Source organism: Neophocaena asiaeorientalis, unplaced genomic scaffold (genome assembly GCF_003031525.2).
Source record: "Neophocaena asiaeorientalis asiaeorientalis breed wild unplaced genomic scaffold, Neophocaena_asiaeorientalis_V1.1 scaffold353, whole genome shotgun sequence".
Classification (NCBI taxonomy): Eukaryota; Metazoa; Chordata; class Mammalia; order Artiodactyla; family Phocoenidae; genus Neophocaena; species Neophocaena asiaeorientalis.
Window position 1 is genome coordinate 495,255 of NW_020175261.1, and position 16,018 is coordinate 511,272.

Consider the following 16,018-nt stretch of genomic DNA (forward strand, 5'->3'; position numbering starts at 1 on the left):
ACAATGCCATTCTTCTTAACATTCCTTTTGTCTTTGAAAATAGTTATTTTTATTAAAATATGCTTATTACTTTAAATCAATCACTAAATAAATATTTTTTAATTTCTCAGTTTTAATTTCAAATACGATAAATATTGATAGATATAACCAGTGACGTATTGGAGTCAACTCGTGAGACCTAGTTGAATTTTCAGAAATTTTGTGAGCCAATTATTAACACCAGTGGTAGCTTAAAATAGGTTATGGTGAGAGTACTTATACCACAGAAATTGACAAATTCTACAAATCAGGGTTTTTTTCTCCCCAGAGAGACAGTTATTAAAATTTACTAGCACACCACTGGATATAACCAAAAGTTTCTTGGAGTCCACAATAGTTTTTATGAGAATACAAGGGGCCTGAGACCAAAAAGTTTGAGAATCACTGAATTAGAAAACCCTATTGGTAAAGAATAAGACCTGGAAGATTATTACTTGGCAGAGTTTAGTGGTGAGCCTTTGGTATGCAACCTCAGGGACAGAGACACGTGAAATTGCTCCACATAATAAAGTGGAAGGAATATGCTTCCTGAGTTATTGGAAGTGGGCATTGAAGAGTGAGAGATAGCGATTAAGTGACACAGAGGGAAGTTTGACAGTGAGTTGATGGAAATGGCCAAAAGTCTTTCTGAGAACTCACAGTCTAATATTCATGTTTATTTTGTGCACTGTTATGACATGATGCTCCTTCATTCCTCTAAATCTTCAGTAAAGCCTGCCACACACACCTATGCTTTGATGAGGGGCTTTTGTAGAAATGAAAAGTAAAAGAGTGAAGGGATGAGTCATAGCTAGGAGCTGAAGTCAGAGAAGAAAAAGAACTGGAAGCCAGCAGTGACCATGAGAATGTGGATTTCTGGGAGGATGTGGGAGAGTAAGCTTACCTTTCCAGAATGTTCTAAAGCTGTAAGGTGTTCTAAATTCTCACCCTAAAATGGTGATTCTTAACTAGGGGTGATTTTGCCCCCCAGGGGACATTTGGCAATGTCTGAAGACATCTTTGCTGTCACAATTTGGAAGGGAAGTGTTGCTCCTGGCATCTGGTGCATTGATAGATGTCAGGGATGCTGCCTAACATCCTATAATGCACAGAACAGCCCCTAACAAAAAAAGAATTATCAGGCCCAAGATGTCCATAGTGCCAACGTTGAGAAGTTGTGTCCTAGAGCAGTGGGGATAACAAAACAACTCCCAGAGGATTTCTGTGAAGTTTAAATAAGATAAATAAAATTTAAATAAGATGGTAAGTCCTTAATGAATGCTAGTTACACATGTTAGCCACACAAATCTGCCCCTCTGCCTGTTACACTTCCATCTTTCCACAGATATCTCCAGGCTCCTGCCTATTACCTGGGCGAGAATTCTGCCTTACTGAGCCTTCATACTTTGTCTGGAGAAACACAGGTCGATTGTCGTTGATGTCCTTCACTTCTATGGTGATGGGGACTGGGCCCTCCACTGTATTGCCGTGAGCATCCAGGGCTGAGACCTGATGTTGACAGGAAATGGAAACCTCCTTGGTGAGTTTGGACCTCATATCACACATTCAAAAGTCACTTGAAATAAATTAGAGCCCAAATAACCAATAACCTGGTCACTACAGGGGAGAAAGACACCCATAAGAGCCCAAATTGGGAGCTGCTAAAATAGAGGCCCTATCAGTTAAATCAATCTAATCATGACTGTGTTTTTCCAGCAGTGGGGTTGGCTGGACACTGGACATGCTTTTTTTATAAATAGCTGGAATCAGTAAAATAAGAACACTTTGACCCTTGAGGGTATGAAAATATGTCCTGTTACAGAGGCATTTTAGTGGTTGATCTGCACAGCCAGTAGTAAAATTTAAACAGAAAGCTTTTGGCTTGCTCTTTTCCCCACAACTAGCTCTCTATCATTCAGATAGAGATACAAACCATGAAAACTAAGGGGGAAAGAGAGAGAGAAGGGTCTCTCTAGGCAGCCTCTGACTTTGGTCATTGATTACTTCTGCTTCTTGCAAGGCCCAAAGGAGCTCCATCTAGTACCAGTGCCGCCTTCTTTGTGGGTCCAGAGCCCACCCAACAGCCATAGGCAGACACCAGTGAAATATCAGAGAAGTACTGGCTAGTTTTGATCCAGGTGCCATCCAGGTTTCCACTCATTTTGATGAGTAATGCCATCTAAGAGCCTTAGCAATATAAATTGGGTTACTCTGGTCATAAAGCCTAAAAAAGAGGATACCTTTGCCACACGCCTCTCTAGTTGTTAAAGAATAAAATTAAATTAAAAAAGACAAATGAGATTTGCAAATCATGTCATTAGTGTCAGGAGAGCTGAAACAGGATTCTGTGCTAGGAAAGAAGGTGCCAGTGATACTTCCAGGACAAAGAATGCTCAGAGAGATTAGAGTTAGTGTACTTTGTCTGGTCTCAGTTCACCTGGAGTTTGTGAACAGCTCTTGTTTCCCTGTCCAGGGCTTTGCTGTGATACAGAAGTCCATCTGGTTGTATCTGAAATACGTCATCTGTCTCCCCAGTTAGTTTGAAAGTCACAGCAAGAGGACTGGCCTTAAACTGAGAAAAAGCAAACATTAGATTAGGTTGTAAGGAAAAACAATGTTGTAGAATTTGTAGTAAGTCACCAATTTCAGGTAACGTTTTCATTTGTACAATCACTAAAATAAGAAATTCTAAGCTTTTAAAGTGATGAATTCTAAAAGTCTGCTTGAACGTTAGCTATGTACATTCAAAATACATTTTCCTCAAGAAACAATATGTGACATAATTCAGTACATTGACGAAAGCCAGTAGATGCTTTAAATTGTAGCTAAAGTTAGATGAGACTTTTCTGGGAATATCGGAAAGCTATAATACTACTAGCTTTTAAGTAACATTAAAAAGGGTAGCTTCTTTTCTAGGATAAAAAAGATGTCATTTAGTACTTCTACAAATTGTGACAAAGATTAAAAGACATTTTAATATTAAGGAAAACAACTTAAAAGTGGCTTTAATTGATAAAGTTCTATATGACAATCTCACTTTTTCAGAAGTAAAGAAAATACCAATGATTATTCATGGGATAGCTATAATACTTTTAAGACCACAAGAATAGAAAATTCACATAAAATAAAGCAGATGTAAAAGTTGTTCAACCTCATTAATAATTTTATATATATATATTTTTTGTTTGTTTGTTTGTTTTGTTTGTTTTTTTGCGGTACACGGGCCTCTCACTGTTGTGGCCTCTCCCGTTGTGGAGCACAGGCTCCGGACGCGCAGGCTCAGCGGCCATGGCTCACGGGCCTAGCCACTCCACGGCATGTGGGATCTTCCCGGACCGGGGCACGAACCCGTGTCCCCTGCATCGGCAGGCGGACTCTCAACCACTGTGCCACCAGGGAAGCCCCTAATATATTTTTATATATTTAAAAAATAAAAACTAATAGTCAATGTTGTAAAGGATGTAAATAAACACACATATTATTGATGAAAATATAAATTAGTATAATCCTTTTGGAAATAACTTGAGACATAAAATGTTTGTAGCCTTTGATAGCAAATATTACTAAATAGAATTTATTCTAAGGAAATATTTTTTAAACAATAAACTGCATGCTTGTAGTATAGTAGCCTACAATACTGGTAAAGTTGAAAACTCCTAAATGGTCAAAAAAAGAAAGGTATAAAATTATATAACACATAAACTTAATGAATTTTAAGCATTAAAATGTTCATTCTATAAATTATGAATCAGCAAAAGAACAATGATATGGTGTAAAGTAACAAAAGGAGAACATGAGTAAGTCTAGATAATGATTGTAACAGTACCAAGTGTATTCATGTCGGTTGGCAAGAAATGGAATTAAAAAAAAAAAAACAGCTGATGTGTTACATGCGTAGAACTGTGGCTTGCAAAATCCAAGGACTGTTTATTTAAGAAAATTACTATCAGTTAGAACCAAGCTTTGTAGTTGCTTTGACTTGCCCTAATTCCATCATCCTTTCTCAGGATATGCAGTGGCCTTGAAAACCAACAGCCTCACAACCATGGTACTATGTAGGGGGTAGAAGGAGTTTGGAGTTTCCCAGAAGTCCTGTCCCCAAAGAACTGATATTATCTAACCTATCTGGAAGCTCCCTGGAAATACCTATTCATGCAGCTTGTCTTTATTTGACCCAACTCAGAGCTCACTCACTGCAAACAATTTTCTTCCTGGGGAATTTGTTGAAAATAATCATCAGCAGTTGCTTAACACTGCAGCTGCCTGAGACAGTGATAGCAGTTGATGCAAATAAGACTCTAACTAAAACACTTAAAAGGTAAAGCTTGAGAATGAGATGTCCCTTGAAGGGGCCAGGGGAGCATCAAAAATCTCCAATAGATTTCTGGGAGTCTAAAAGGCCACATTCATAAGTAGAGCTGTGCACATGCCCAGAAAAAACCTTAGAAGGCCCTAATCTCTCACCTCTGACTGACCTTGAGGCTCTGTGCAAGCAGGAAGTAAAGGCTAAGGCAGAGTTGTAAACTGTTTGCCACATCTTTGAAGATGTACCCAACAAGTACACAGAGCCTATTGGCAAAGGTTGGAAGACTTATTGATTCTAGGCTTGTAAGGAAATCTTAATTCATTAAGTCATTAGCTGAACACTAAGCTAACCAAACAGACTTCAGTGGCTACATATGGCAAAGAATACAGACTTTACAGAATTAATTCAGGAAAGTCATTCAACAAACAAACAGCAACAACAACAAATCCTGGGAAGACAATGGGATATGATTTCTGGTGTTGCCACATCATATTATTTATAAAGTCCAGTTTTCAACAAATGATTGTGAGACATGCAAATAAAAGTAAGGCCCATATATAGGAAAAATAGCAGTCAACAGAAACTGTCCCCAAGGAAGTCTAGATGTTAGACTTACTAAATAGGATTTTAAATTAACTATTTTAAACAGGTTCAGAAACAAAAGGAAACTATCTCTAAAGAACTAAAGTATGATAACAGTGTCTCACCAAATAGAGAATATAAATAAAGACATGGAAATTATTTTTTAAAAAAACAAATAAGAATTCTAGAGTTGAAAAGCATAATAACTGAAATGAAAAATTCATTAGAAAAGGCCCAACAGTAAGTCTTAGCTAGCAGGAGAAGAATTTGTGAATTTGATAATAGATCAATTGAGGTTATCCATCCTGACAGAAAGAAAGAAGAAATATTAACAGAACCCTAGAGACAAATGGAACATCATCAAGCAAACATGCATAATGAGAGTCATAGAAGAAAAGGAAAGAGTGAAAGGGGCAGAAAGATTATTTGAAGAAAGACTAATCAAAAACTTCCCTAATTTGAGAAAAACATTAATCTATGCTTCCAAGAAGTTCACTGAACTTGAAACACAATAAATTCAAAGAGACTCAAACTTAGACTCATCATAATAAAGCACAAAACAAACAAACAGGGACTTTTCTGGTGGTGCAGTGGTTAAGAATCCACCTGCTAATGCAGGGGACATGGGTTCGATCCTTGGTCCAGGAAGATCCCATGTGCCGTGGAGCAACTAAGCCCATGTGCCACAACTACTGAGCCTGTGCTCTAGAGCCTGTGAGCCACAACTACTGAGTGCGTGACACAATAACTGAAGCCCATGCACCTAGAGCCCATGCTCCACAACAAGAGAAGCCACTGCAATGAGAAGCCTGCACACTGCAACGAAGAGTAGCCCCCACTTGCCGCAACTAGAGGAAGCCTGCATGCAACAATGGAGACCCAATGCAACCAAAAATAAATAAATAAAAATATATAAATTAATTTAAAAAAAACCAAAAAGGGCTTCCCTGGTGGCGCAGTGGTTGAGAGTCCACCTGCCGATGCAGGGGACACAGGTTCATGCCCCGGTCCGGGAAGATCCCACGTGCCGCGGAGCAGCTAGGCCCGTGAGCCATGGCTGCTGAGCCTGCAAGTCCGGAGCCTGTGCTCCACAATGGGAGAGGCCACAACAGTGAGAGGCCTGTATACCGCAAAAAAAAAAAGAGAATTTGGAAGTGCAGAGACTCATCACATACAAAGGATCCTCAATAAACTGAACAGCTGATTTCTCACGGAGGCCAGAAGACAGTGAAATGACATATTCAGAGTGCTGAAAGGAAAAGACTGCCAACTAAGAATTGTATATGCAACAAAACTGTCCTTCAAAATGAGGGTGAAATTAAGCTATACTACTATTAGAACAAACAAACTTTAAGATAAAAATTATTACTAGAGAAAAGAAGGATATTCTATACTGATACAAGGGTCAATCCATCAAGATTCTATAACAATTATAAACATATATGCACCCACCAACAGACCCCAAAATACATGAAGCAAAAACTGACAGAATTGAAGATAAAATATACAATTCAACAATAATAGTTGGTGACTTGAAAACTTCACTTTCAATAATGAATATAACAAACAGACAGACGATCAACAAGAAAATAGAAGACTTGAACAACACTGTAAACCAACCAGAAGCTAACAGACATCTATGGAACACTCCATCCAACAAAATCCTAACACACATTCTTCTTAAATATACATTAAACATTCTCCAGGCTAGATCATATGATAGATCACAAAACAAGTTTCAATAAATTTAAAGCATTGAAATCATACAAAATATGTTCTCTAACCACAATGGAGAAACTAAAACCAAATAGCAGGAAATGTGGGAAAACCACAAATATATGGAAATAACAATACACTCTAATAACCAACAGGTCAAAGAGGAAATTAAAAGGGAAATTAGAATATACTTTTAGATGAATGAAAATGAAAACACAGCATACCAAACTTTATGGGATACAGATTAAGCAGTACATGGAGGCAAATCTATAGCTATAAATGCCTATAAAAGAAGAAAATATCAAATCAATAATCTTCTACCTTAAGAGACTAGAAGAAGATAAATAAACTAACCCAAAGCAAGCAGAAGGAAATAAAGATTAGAGTGGAAATTAATAAAATGGAGAACACAAAAGCAAAGGAGAAAATCAGCAAAACAAAAAGTTGGTCTTTTGAAAAGATCAACAAAATGGACAAATCTTCAATTGGACTTACCAAGAAAAAAATAGACACAAGAGGGACTTCCCTGGTGGTCCAGTGGGTAAGACTCCCTGCTCCCAATGCAGAGGGCCTGGATTTGATCCCTGGTCAGGGAACTAGATCTCGCATGCATACCACTACTAAGAAGTCCACATGCCGCAACTAAGAAGCCCGCACACCGCAACTAAAAAAAAAGATCCCGCGTGCCAAAACTAAGACCCAGCACAGCCAAAATAAATAAAAAAACAAATAAATATTTTTTAAAAAACACAAGAATCAAACAACTAAAATCAGGAATGTAAGAGGGGACAGTACTACCAAACTTACAGAGATAAAAAGGATGAAATAGAATACTATAAGCAATTGTTTTCCCACAAATCAGACAACCTAAGTGAAATGGATGAATTCTTAGATAAAAACTACCAAAATTGACTAAAGAATAAGTAAAAAGTCTGAATAGAACTATAACAACTAAAGAGCTTGAGTTAGTAATCAAAAAATTTCCCACAAAGTAAAGCCCAGGACCAGGTAACTTCACTGGTGAATTCTACCTAAAAAGTATGGGAGAATTAACATCAAACCTTCACAAATGCTTCCAAAAAGTAGAAGAGTATGGAATACTTCCCAACTTATTCTATGAGGCCAGTGTCATCCTTATATGCAAAACAGAAAAAAAAATAACAAAATAAAACTACAGAGCAATATCTCATAAATATAGATGCAAAAGTTTTCAACAGAATACTAGCAAACTGAATCCAACAACATATAAAAAGAATTATATATCATGACCAAGTGGAATTTATCTCAGAATACAAGGCTGGTTCAACGTATGAAAATCAATTAATTTAATACCCCATATTAATAGAATAAAGGACAAAACCAGATGAGTATCTCTATAGAGGCAGAAAATCATTTGACAAAATCCAGCAACCTTTCATGATAAAAAAAAATACACAACAAAGTGGGAATAGAAGAAAACTTCCTCAACCTAATAAAGGGCATCTAAGAAAAACCCACAGCTAATATTATACATAATGGTGAAAGACTGAAAGCTTTCCCTCTATGATCAGGAACAAGATAATGATGCCCAATCTTGTCACTTCTATATAACATTGTACTTGAAATCCTAGGAAAGAGAAAGAAATAAAAGTCATCCAGATTGGAAAGAAATGAGTGAAAGTATTTCTATTCATAGATGATATGATCTTACATATGGAAAATCCTAAGGAATCTAAAAAAGTTTTACAGCAAATAAACAAGTCCAGTAAGGTTGCAAGATAAACGATCAATATACGAAAAAAAAGAAAAAAAATCGGAAAATGATGTTAAGAAAACAATTCCATTTACAATAGGATTAAAAGGAATAACATACTTCAGAATAAATTTAACCAAAGAAATACAAGATTTGTAAACTGAAAAGTATGAAACATTGTTGAAAGAAATTAAAGAAGATCTAAATAAATGGAAAAAACATCCCGTGCTCAAAACTTGAAAAACTTAATATTGTTAAGATAGTACTGTTCTCCAAGTTGAGATACGAATTCAACACAATCCCTATCAAAATTATTTTGTCTTGTTTGTAGAATTGACACGATGATCCTAAAGTTTACATTAAAATGTATAAGGCCCAGAATAACCAAAACAATCTTGAAAAAGAAGAACACAGTTGGGAGACTTAACACTGCATGATTTCAAAATTTTCTACAAAGCTACAGTATTCTAGAGAGTGTGGCACTGGCATAAGGACAGACATATAGATCAATGGATTCAAAATCAGGGGTACAGAAATAAACTTTTGTAGTTATGGTCAAATTAATTTCTGACAAATGTGCTAAGATAATTCAATGGGGAAAAAATAGTGTTTTCAACAAATGGTGCTGGAACAACTGGATATCCACATGCAAAAGAATGAAGTTAGATCCCTACCTCTCGTATCATGCACAAAAATTAACTAAAAATAGACCAAAGGCCTAAATGTTAAGAATTAATACTAGAAAACTGAGAAGAAAAAACAGGCATAAATCTTTGTGACTCTGGATGAGGCAAGAGTTTTTTAGATGTTATAGCAAAAGCACAAACAAAAAAGAAAATAAATTGAACTTCATCAAAATTAAAAGCTTTTGTGCTTCAAATGAACTATCAAGAAAGTGAAAGGTAACCTACAGAATGTGAGAAAGTATTTGCAAATCATGTGTATGATAAGAAACTTTATGCAGAATATATAAAGAGCTCTTACAACAATAAAAAGACAAATAATTCAATTTAAAAAGAGGTAAAGGATTTGAACAGACAGTTCTCCAAAGAAGATATACAAATAGCCAATAAGCACATTAAAAGATATTAATCATTAGGGAAATGGAAACCCAAACCACAGAGAACTATCACTTTACTCCACTAGGATAGCTATCAATACAATAAAGAAACAGATAAGTAACAAGTGTTGGCAAGGATGTGGAGAAATCAGAACACTTATACAATGCTGGTGGGAATGTAAAATGGTTCAGTTGTTTTGCAGAACAGTTTTGCAGTTATTTAAAAAGTTAAAAATTGAATTAACTATGTCCCAGAAATTTTACTCCTAGGTATATATCCAAGAGAATGGAAAACATATATCCTCACAAAAATTGTACATGAATGTCCATAATAACATTATTTATAATAGCCATAAATGCCCATCAAATGGCAACTGGATATTCAAAATGATTATATTCATACAATGGTATATTAATCAGCCATAAAAAAAGGAACGAAGTACTAATACCTGCTACAATATGGATGAACCTTGAAAACATTATGCTAAGTAAAAGAAATTATACACAAAAGGTCACATGTTACATGATTCCATTTATATGAAATGTCTATAAAGGAAATCTCTAGAGACTGCAAGTCGATTAGTGTTTGCCAGGGGCTGGGAGGAGAGGAGAATAGAGGGTGACTGCTAGTTGGTACAGGGTTTCTTTGAGGCTGGTGAAAGTGTTCTGGGATTAGATAGTGGTGATGGTTGTACATTTTTGTGACATATAAAAAACCACTGAATTGGACATTTTAAAAGGGTAGGGCTTCCCTGGTGGTGCAGTGGTTGAGAGTCCACCTGCCGATGCAGGGGACACAGGTTCGTGCCCCGGTCCGGGAAGATCCCACATGCCGCGGAGCGGCTGGGCCCGTGAGCCATGGCTGCTGAGCCTGCGCGTCCGGAGTCTGTGTTCCACAACGGGAGAGGCCACAACAGTGAGAGGCCCGCGTACCGCAAAAGCAAAAACAAACAAACAAAAACAAAAGGGTAGATCTTAAGATATATAAGCTATATCTCACACATTACAAAGAAAAAAGAGGCCATCCTACAGCAACGTCCTCCATCCCCGCAGGTGCGTCCCCCCAAACCGCGGAGCTGCCGGCGTGGTCGCAGGCTGGAGGCGGGCCCGGGGCGGCGCCGCCGCCGGCCGCCCCTCGCTCCGGGCCCCGCCACCCGCGGACGCTGATCCCCCTGCTGGAGTCTCCCGGGGCCCTCAGCGAGTCCCTCTGGTTACCCTTCGGCCCACGTGGGTCTGGGCCACTCCACACCAGAACCTGGGCGGGACCGCGCAGGGAGTCCCAGCGCCGGTGTCTGCCCAGACCTCGCACTGCAACCTCCCCGGAGAGCCTCTGCCGCCCTAAAAGTGCCAACGGTGGTGCGTGCGCAGGACACAGACTGGGGCTCCGTTTGGCTGCCTGTTTATGAAACATTTCAGAAGCCAGAAGAAAATAATACATTGTTGAGAACGCAGCGAAAGCAGCTTTTCTTGAAAAAAAATGGACAGAAACATCCTGAGGTATCAGTGCTCAATATATTTTCTGACCAAGAGTGCAACAGGGCTTCTCTGGTGGCGCAGTGGTTGAGAGTCCGCCTGCCGATGCAGGGGACACAGGTTCGTGCCCCGGTCCGGGAGGATCCCACATGCCGCGGAGCGGCTGGGCCCGTGAGCCATGGCCGCTGAACCTGTGCGTCCTCCGCAACGGGAGAGGCCACAACAGTGAGAGGCCCGCGTACCGCAAAAGGACAACAGATCAGTCATTACAATAGCACATTACAATAGCAGCTTCTCTTGCTGAGTTACACAATTCCATTCTGGCTGCCTGCCTGGAGGCCTTCCAGTCAATTGATGTGGAGGTTCAAGAGGGGATCCATCCTTGCCTGGGAGCAGTGGACCTGATTCCCATTTACCCTCTCTCTGGTGTTGGAGTGGAAGTGTGGAGCTGTGGCTAGAAGCCTTGATGAGAATCTGGTCCAACGTGTTCCTGGCTGCAGTGTGTTTCTCTTTGGTGAGTCTGACCTGCCTGAGAAGCGCACTCTTGTCCAGAGAAGGAAGCAACTGGGCTGGTTCACAAGGAGGGATTTCAGTGTTCTCAAACCTGACCTGGGAGCTGCACCTGCCCGAAGATGTGGTTTAACAGCTTGCTTCAGGGTGTTGTGACAGTTGCGTTGGAACAAAATTGGAATTTCAGCTTTGCAGTGAGGAGATTCATGCTGCCGCTAGAGCAGCCGAGAGCCAATCTGCGGGAGGCAGGAGCTGAGCGAAACCGCAAACTGAGAAACAAACTTTCACATCAGGCATCATAGCTAGCCTGTATGTGATGAACTGCAATGTTACCAAAGATGATATCAAGACTTGGCTCTGGGAAAACAGATCGCTAGTGCCATTCGGGGCTCAAATGTGAATGGACTGAAGGGCGTCCAAACGATGGCTTTTCCTCACGAAGGGAAAATGGAGATAGCTTGCAATGTAGAGAGTTTTGAAGATCAAGAAGTTACAGAAACCTCAGAAGGCTCTCAATACATGGCTTACAGTGTCCTTGGGGACCGTTTTTATTATGTATCTCCTCATTACATAGAAGCTCAAATTTAAAAAATTGACAAGTGATCAGAGAATTGGTACTACAGGGAGAGCATTAATTGGATTTACATCCCAAGAGTGCAAGAACTGTGCTGAATATGCTATTAAGGAAGGTATTGGGGAGTTCTGGAAGATACGCGGAGACATTTTCGTGTGATCCAATCTAAGGCTTCATTGAAATTGTAAGGAAAAAATATCAGCCATTACAAAGTTTTCTTTTGGCCAGTGAAGACGAGTGGAAGATCCGAGAGCTTGGTTCCGGCTGTGAATTGGAAAACTGGAAGCATTCTCTGTCCAGTGACAACAACAGGTGTTGATAGATTGTCCATAGTCACCTTATGATATTTCTAGTCGTCACTGAAACTTTGTGAGATCCTCCTCTGTATCAAGCACATGCACTTGCATGTACTAGAAGCCCTCCTGAACGAGCTGTGTAAAATGGCCATCGTTGCGGAATCATCTTTAATTATCGTGAAGAAAACTAAAAACGGACTCAATTTATTTGGTATCCCTGACCTCTTTATTCCAAAGTCCTGTATTCAACTCTCATTTTTTTAATGTGCACTTTTAAAAATCAAGTACTAAGCAACTAATAAATGGGGAGAATTATAAAATAACATTACTCCTTTGAAGCAAAAAAGAAGAAGAAGAAGAAGAAAAATAATTACCTATCTGAGATATGTATCATACTATCCTTAGATCTGGAAGCCCCTGAGAGTACAGAGCTGGGGATAGTTGAAAATCCTCAGTGAGAGAAGTCTGTAGGTGTTTAGTTCTTTTTTCTTTCTTTCTTTCTTTCTTTTTTTGGAGGACATGTTAATAACCCAAGGATCAACCTCATGGGGCAAAAAGCTTGCTTTGTTCCTCCCTGACTTCAGGTAAGAATATTTCAAGTGATACAGATGAGGGAACTGGGACAACTCCTTCCCACCACTGTAATAAAGAGCTCAAAGTACATCTTACCAAGGCTGGGTTTTCCACATCATTTCCACATAAGAAGATGGAGAGAGCACAGTATGCTATTTTTTTTTTTGTATACGCCAGATTTTACTTTATTTTTTTGCTATGTAACCTACTTTTCATTTTGGCCTTTTTTAAAATTGAAGTATAGTTGACGTACAATACTACATAAATTATAGGTGTACAACATAGTGATTCACAATGTTTAAAGGTTATATTCCACTAATAGTTACTACAAAATACTGGCTGTATTCCCTGTGTTGTACAAGACTTCCCTGTAGCTTATTTATTTTATACATAATGGTTTGTACCTCTTAATCCCCTACTCCTAACTTGCCCCTCTCACCTGCACTCCCCCCACTGGTAACAACTAGTTTGTTTTCTGTGTCTGTCTTTTCTTTTTTGTTATATTCACTAGTTTGTTTTATTTTTTAGATTCCACGTGTAAGTGATATCATACAGTATTTATCTTTCTCTGTCTGACATTTCACTAAGCATAATACCCTCCAAGTCCATCCATGTTGTTGCAAATGGCAAAATTTCATTCTTTTTTATGCTGAGTAGCATTTCATTGTGTGTGTGTGTGCATATATAGATAGATAGATAGATAATTACATCTTCTTTATCCGATGGACATTTAGGTTGCTTCCATATCTTGGCAACTGTAAATAATGCTACTATGAATATTGGGGTGAATGTATCTTTTCAAATTAGTATTTTCATTTTTTTCAGATATATACCCCAGGAGTGGAATTGCTGGGTCATATGGTAGTTCTATTTCTAGTTTTTTGAGAAAGCTCCACACTGTTTTCCTTGGCTGCACCAATTTACACTCCCACCAACAGTGCATGAAGTTTCCCTTTTCTCCTCATCAACATTTGTTATTTATGTTCTTTTTAGTGATAACCATTTGACAGGTGTGAGGTGATATCTAATTGTGCTTTTAACTTGCATTTCTCTGATGGTTAACAATGTTGAACATCTTTTCATGTGCCTGTTGGCCTTTTACATGTCCTCTTTGGAAAAATGTCTATTCAGGTCTTCTACCCAATTTTTTTTTTTTTTGCGGTACACGGGCCTCTCACTGTTGTGGCCTCTCCCGTCGCAGAGCACAGGCTCCGGATGCGCAGGCTCAGCAGCCATGGCTCACGGGCCCAGCCGCTCCGCAGCATGTGGGATCTTCCCGGACCGGGGCACGAACCCGTGTGCCCTGCATCGGCAGGCGGACTCTCAACCACTCTGCCACCAGGGAAGCCCTTTACCCATTTTTTAATTGGGTTGTTCACTTCTTGATCTTGAGTTGTATGAGCTCTTTCTATATTTTTGATATTAACCTCTTATCAGTCATATCATTTGCAAACATTTTCCCCCATTCAGTAGTTTGTCTTTTCATTTTGTCAATGGTTTCCTTTGCTATGCAAAAGCTTTTGAGTTTAATTAGTTTCCATTTGTTTATTTTTGTTTTAGGAGACAGATCCAAAAAATATTCCTACGATTTATATCAAAGAGTATTCTGCTTATGTGTTCTTCTAGGAGTTTTATGGTTTTGGTCTTACATTTGGGTCTTTAATCCATTTTGAGTTAATTTTTGTATATGGTGTTAAGTAGCATGATATGCTTGACTAGAACATGAGAATATCAGTGTTCTAATATCAGTTATGCCATTAACTTATTTAAGCCTCAGTTTCCCTATCTGTAAAACAAGCAGTTGGTACAAAAATCTCTAAGGTCTTTTCTAGAACAAAGACTCTGAGATTCTAGAAGAAAATCCCCTTCGTGGCCTACACTCCTCCACTCCAACACATACACCCATAAACAAGAAGCATTCAGCCATGGCAGTTGGGCTATCATTTTCTGTCAAGAAGAGACAGCTTTGTAGTGTGGCTAATGGAAAAAGAACAGAAAAAGAAGTGGAGTAACCCAAGGAATGATTTTACTGGCTGGGCTCCTGAGAGACTGTGGAAGGATCCTATGAAGCAGTTTCCAGGTGTGTGACGTTTGTTAGCTGGACATTGCCTCTAGGTACAGTTCTGGCTCTGTTCCATGGCACGTGGACCTGTAGTCACAGAACATCTTCTCCCTTCTGCTCAAGAGTCTCCTCAAACAGAGGTTGCAGAAGTAACCACAGACTCTCTGGCCCACAAGTACATTTTGCTTAGATTATAAGATGACTTTTTTACTATGCCAATATTCTTAGATCAGGAAATTTTACATAAATATAAAAATTTCTGACTTTTGTGGAAAAACCATAGAATCCAGTAATACTGTACACAAATTCTGACTTGTGAAATCGTCTGGAATTGAATTAAGGCTATACTTTTTGATGTACCCTCAGTTTGTCACAGTCCCCACTATTCCCTGTGTCCCACATGCTGGAGCCAAGTATCAGAAGACTTTTAATTTCACGTTTGCACAGTTGGGGGTTTTTCTACATCTGTTTTTTTGCCACTGCCTGTCTTATCCCAAGATAGCATCATTCATCAATCACCTGGCCCTTGTGGGCCGTTGAGATACTTACTACAGATGGACTTTCACACCCAAGCACTGGGTTAGCACCTGTGTGAGGAAGGCTCCCCAGTCTGTATCTCCAGACCCACATGGCCACTGTCTCCTCAACATCTCCACCTAGCTAACCCCACATATTACCTTAAATTCAATAGGCCTAACACTTATTTACTGACTTTCCCATAAATCTTCCCTCCCCTCCCCTCCTTCTCTCTCTCTCCTTCCCTCTCTCTCTCTCTCTCTGAATGACATCACTAACCAGCCAGTGAAGCAAGCCAGAGGCCTCGGAGTTACCCTAAACACCTCCTCTCGCCCACGGCACTCATTCAGTCACCAACCCCAGAAGGTGTGACTTCCTTGCATTGCTCCCACCCCTCTCCTTCCCTCCACTCCCCCTTTATACTTACTTAAACCAGGCCTCCACGGCTTCCCACTGGTCTATGGCAAACTGTCCCGAGAGCCTTCCCACCTCTAGGCTCACCCCCTTCATCCCACACTTACAGTGATCACAGAGTAGGTCTGTGCAAGCACAGTCTAATTCCTTCACACCTTCTTTAACCCTCCACAGGTGCCCTGCAGC

The 16,018-nt window shown here is 39.4% G+C and overlaps 1 protein-coding gene and 1 pseudogene across 1 annotated transcript in view; one reads left to right on the forward strand and one right to left on the reverse strand.

The window, feature by feature from the left end:
* CDH17 (cadherin 17) overlaps positions 1 to 16,018 on the reverse strand; it is a 91,956-nt gene that overhangs the window by 55,091 nt on the left and 20,847 nt on the right. The window contains exons 4-5 of the mRNA XM_024765432.1: positions 2,456 to 2,590; positions 1,389 to 1,527 (exon numbers count right to left, since the gene is read on the reverse strand). Coding sequence (XP_024621200.1) covers positions 1,389 to 1,527; positions 2,456 to 2,590 — 274 coding nt within the window. The remainder of the gene's footprint in view (positions 1 to 1,388; positions 1,528 to 2,455; positions 2,591 to 16,018) is intronic.
* On the forward strand, positions 3,812 to 11,345 carry LOC112413480 (uncharacterized; annotated as a pseudogene).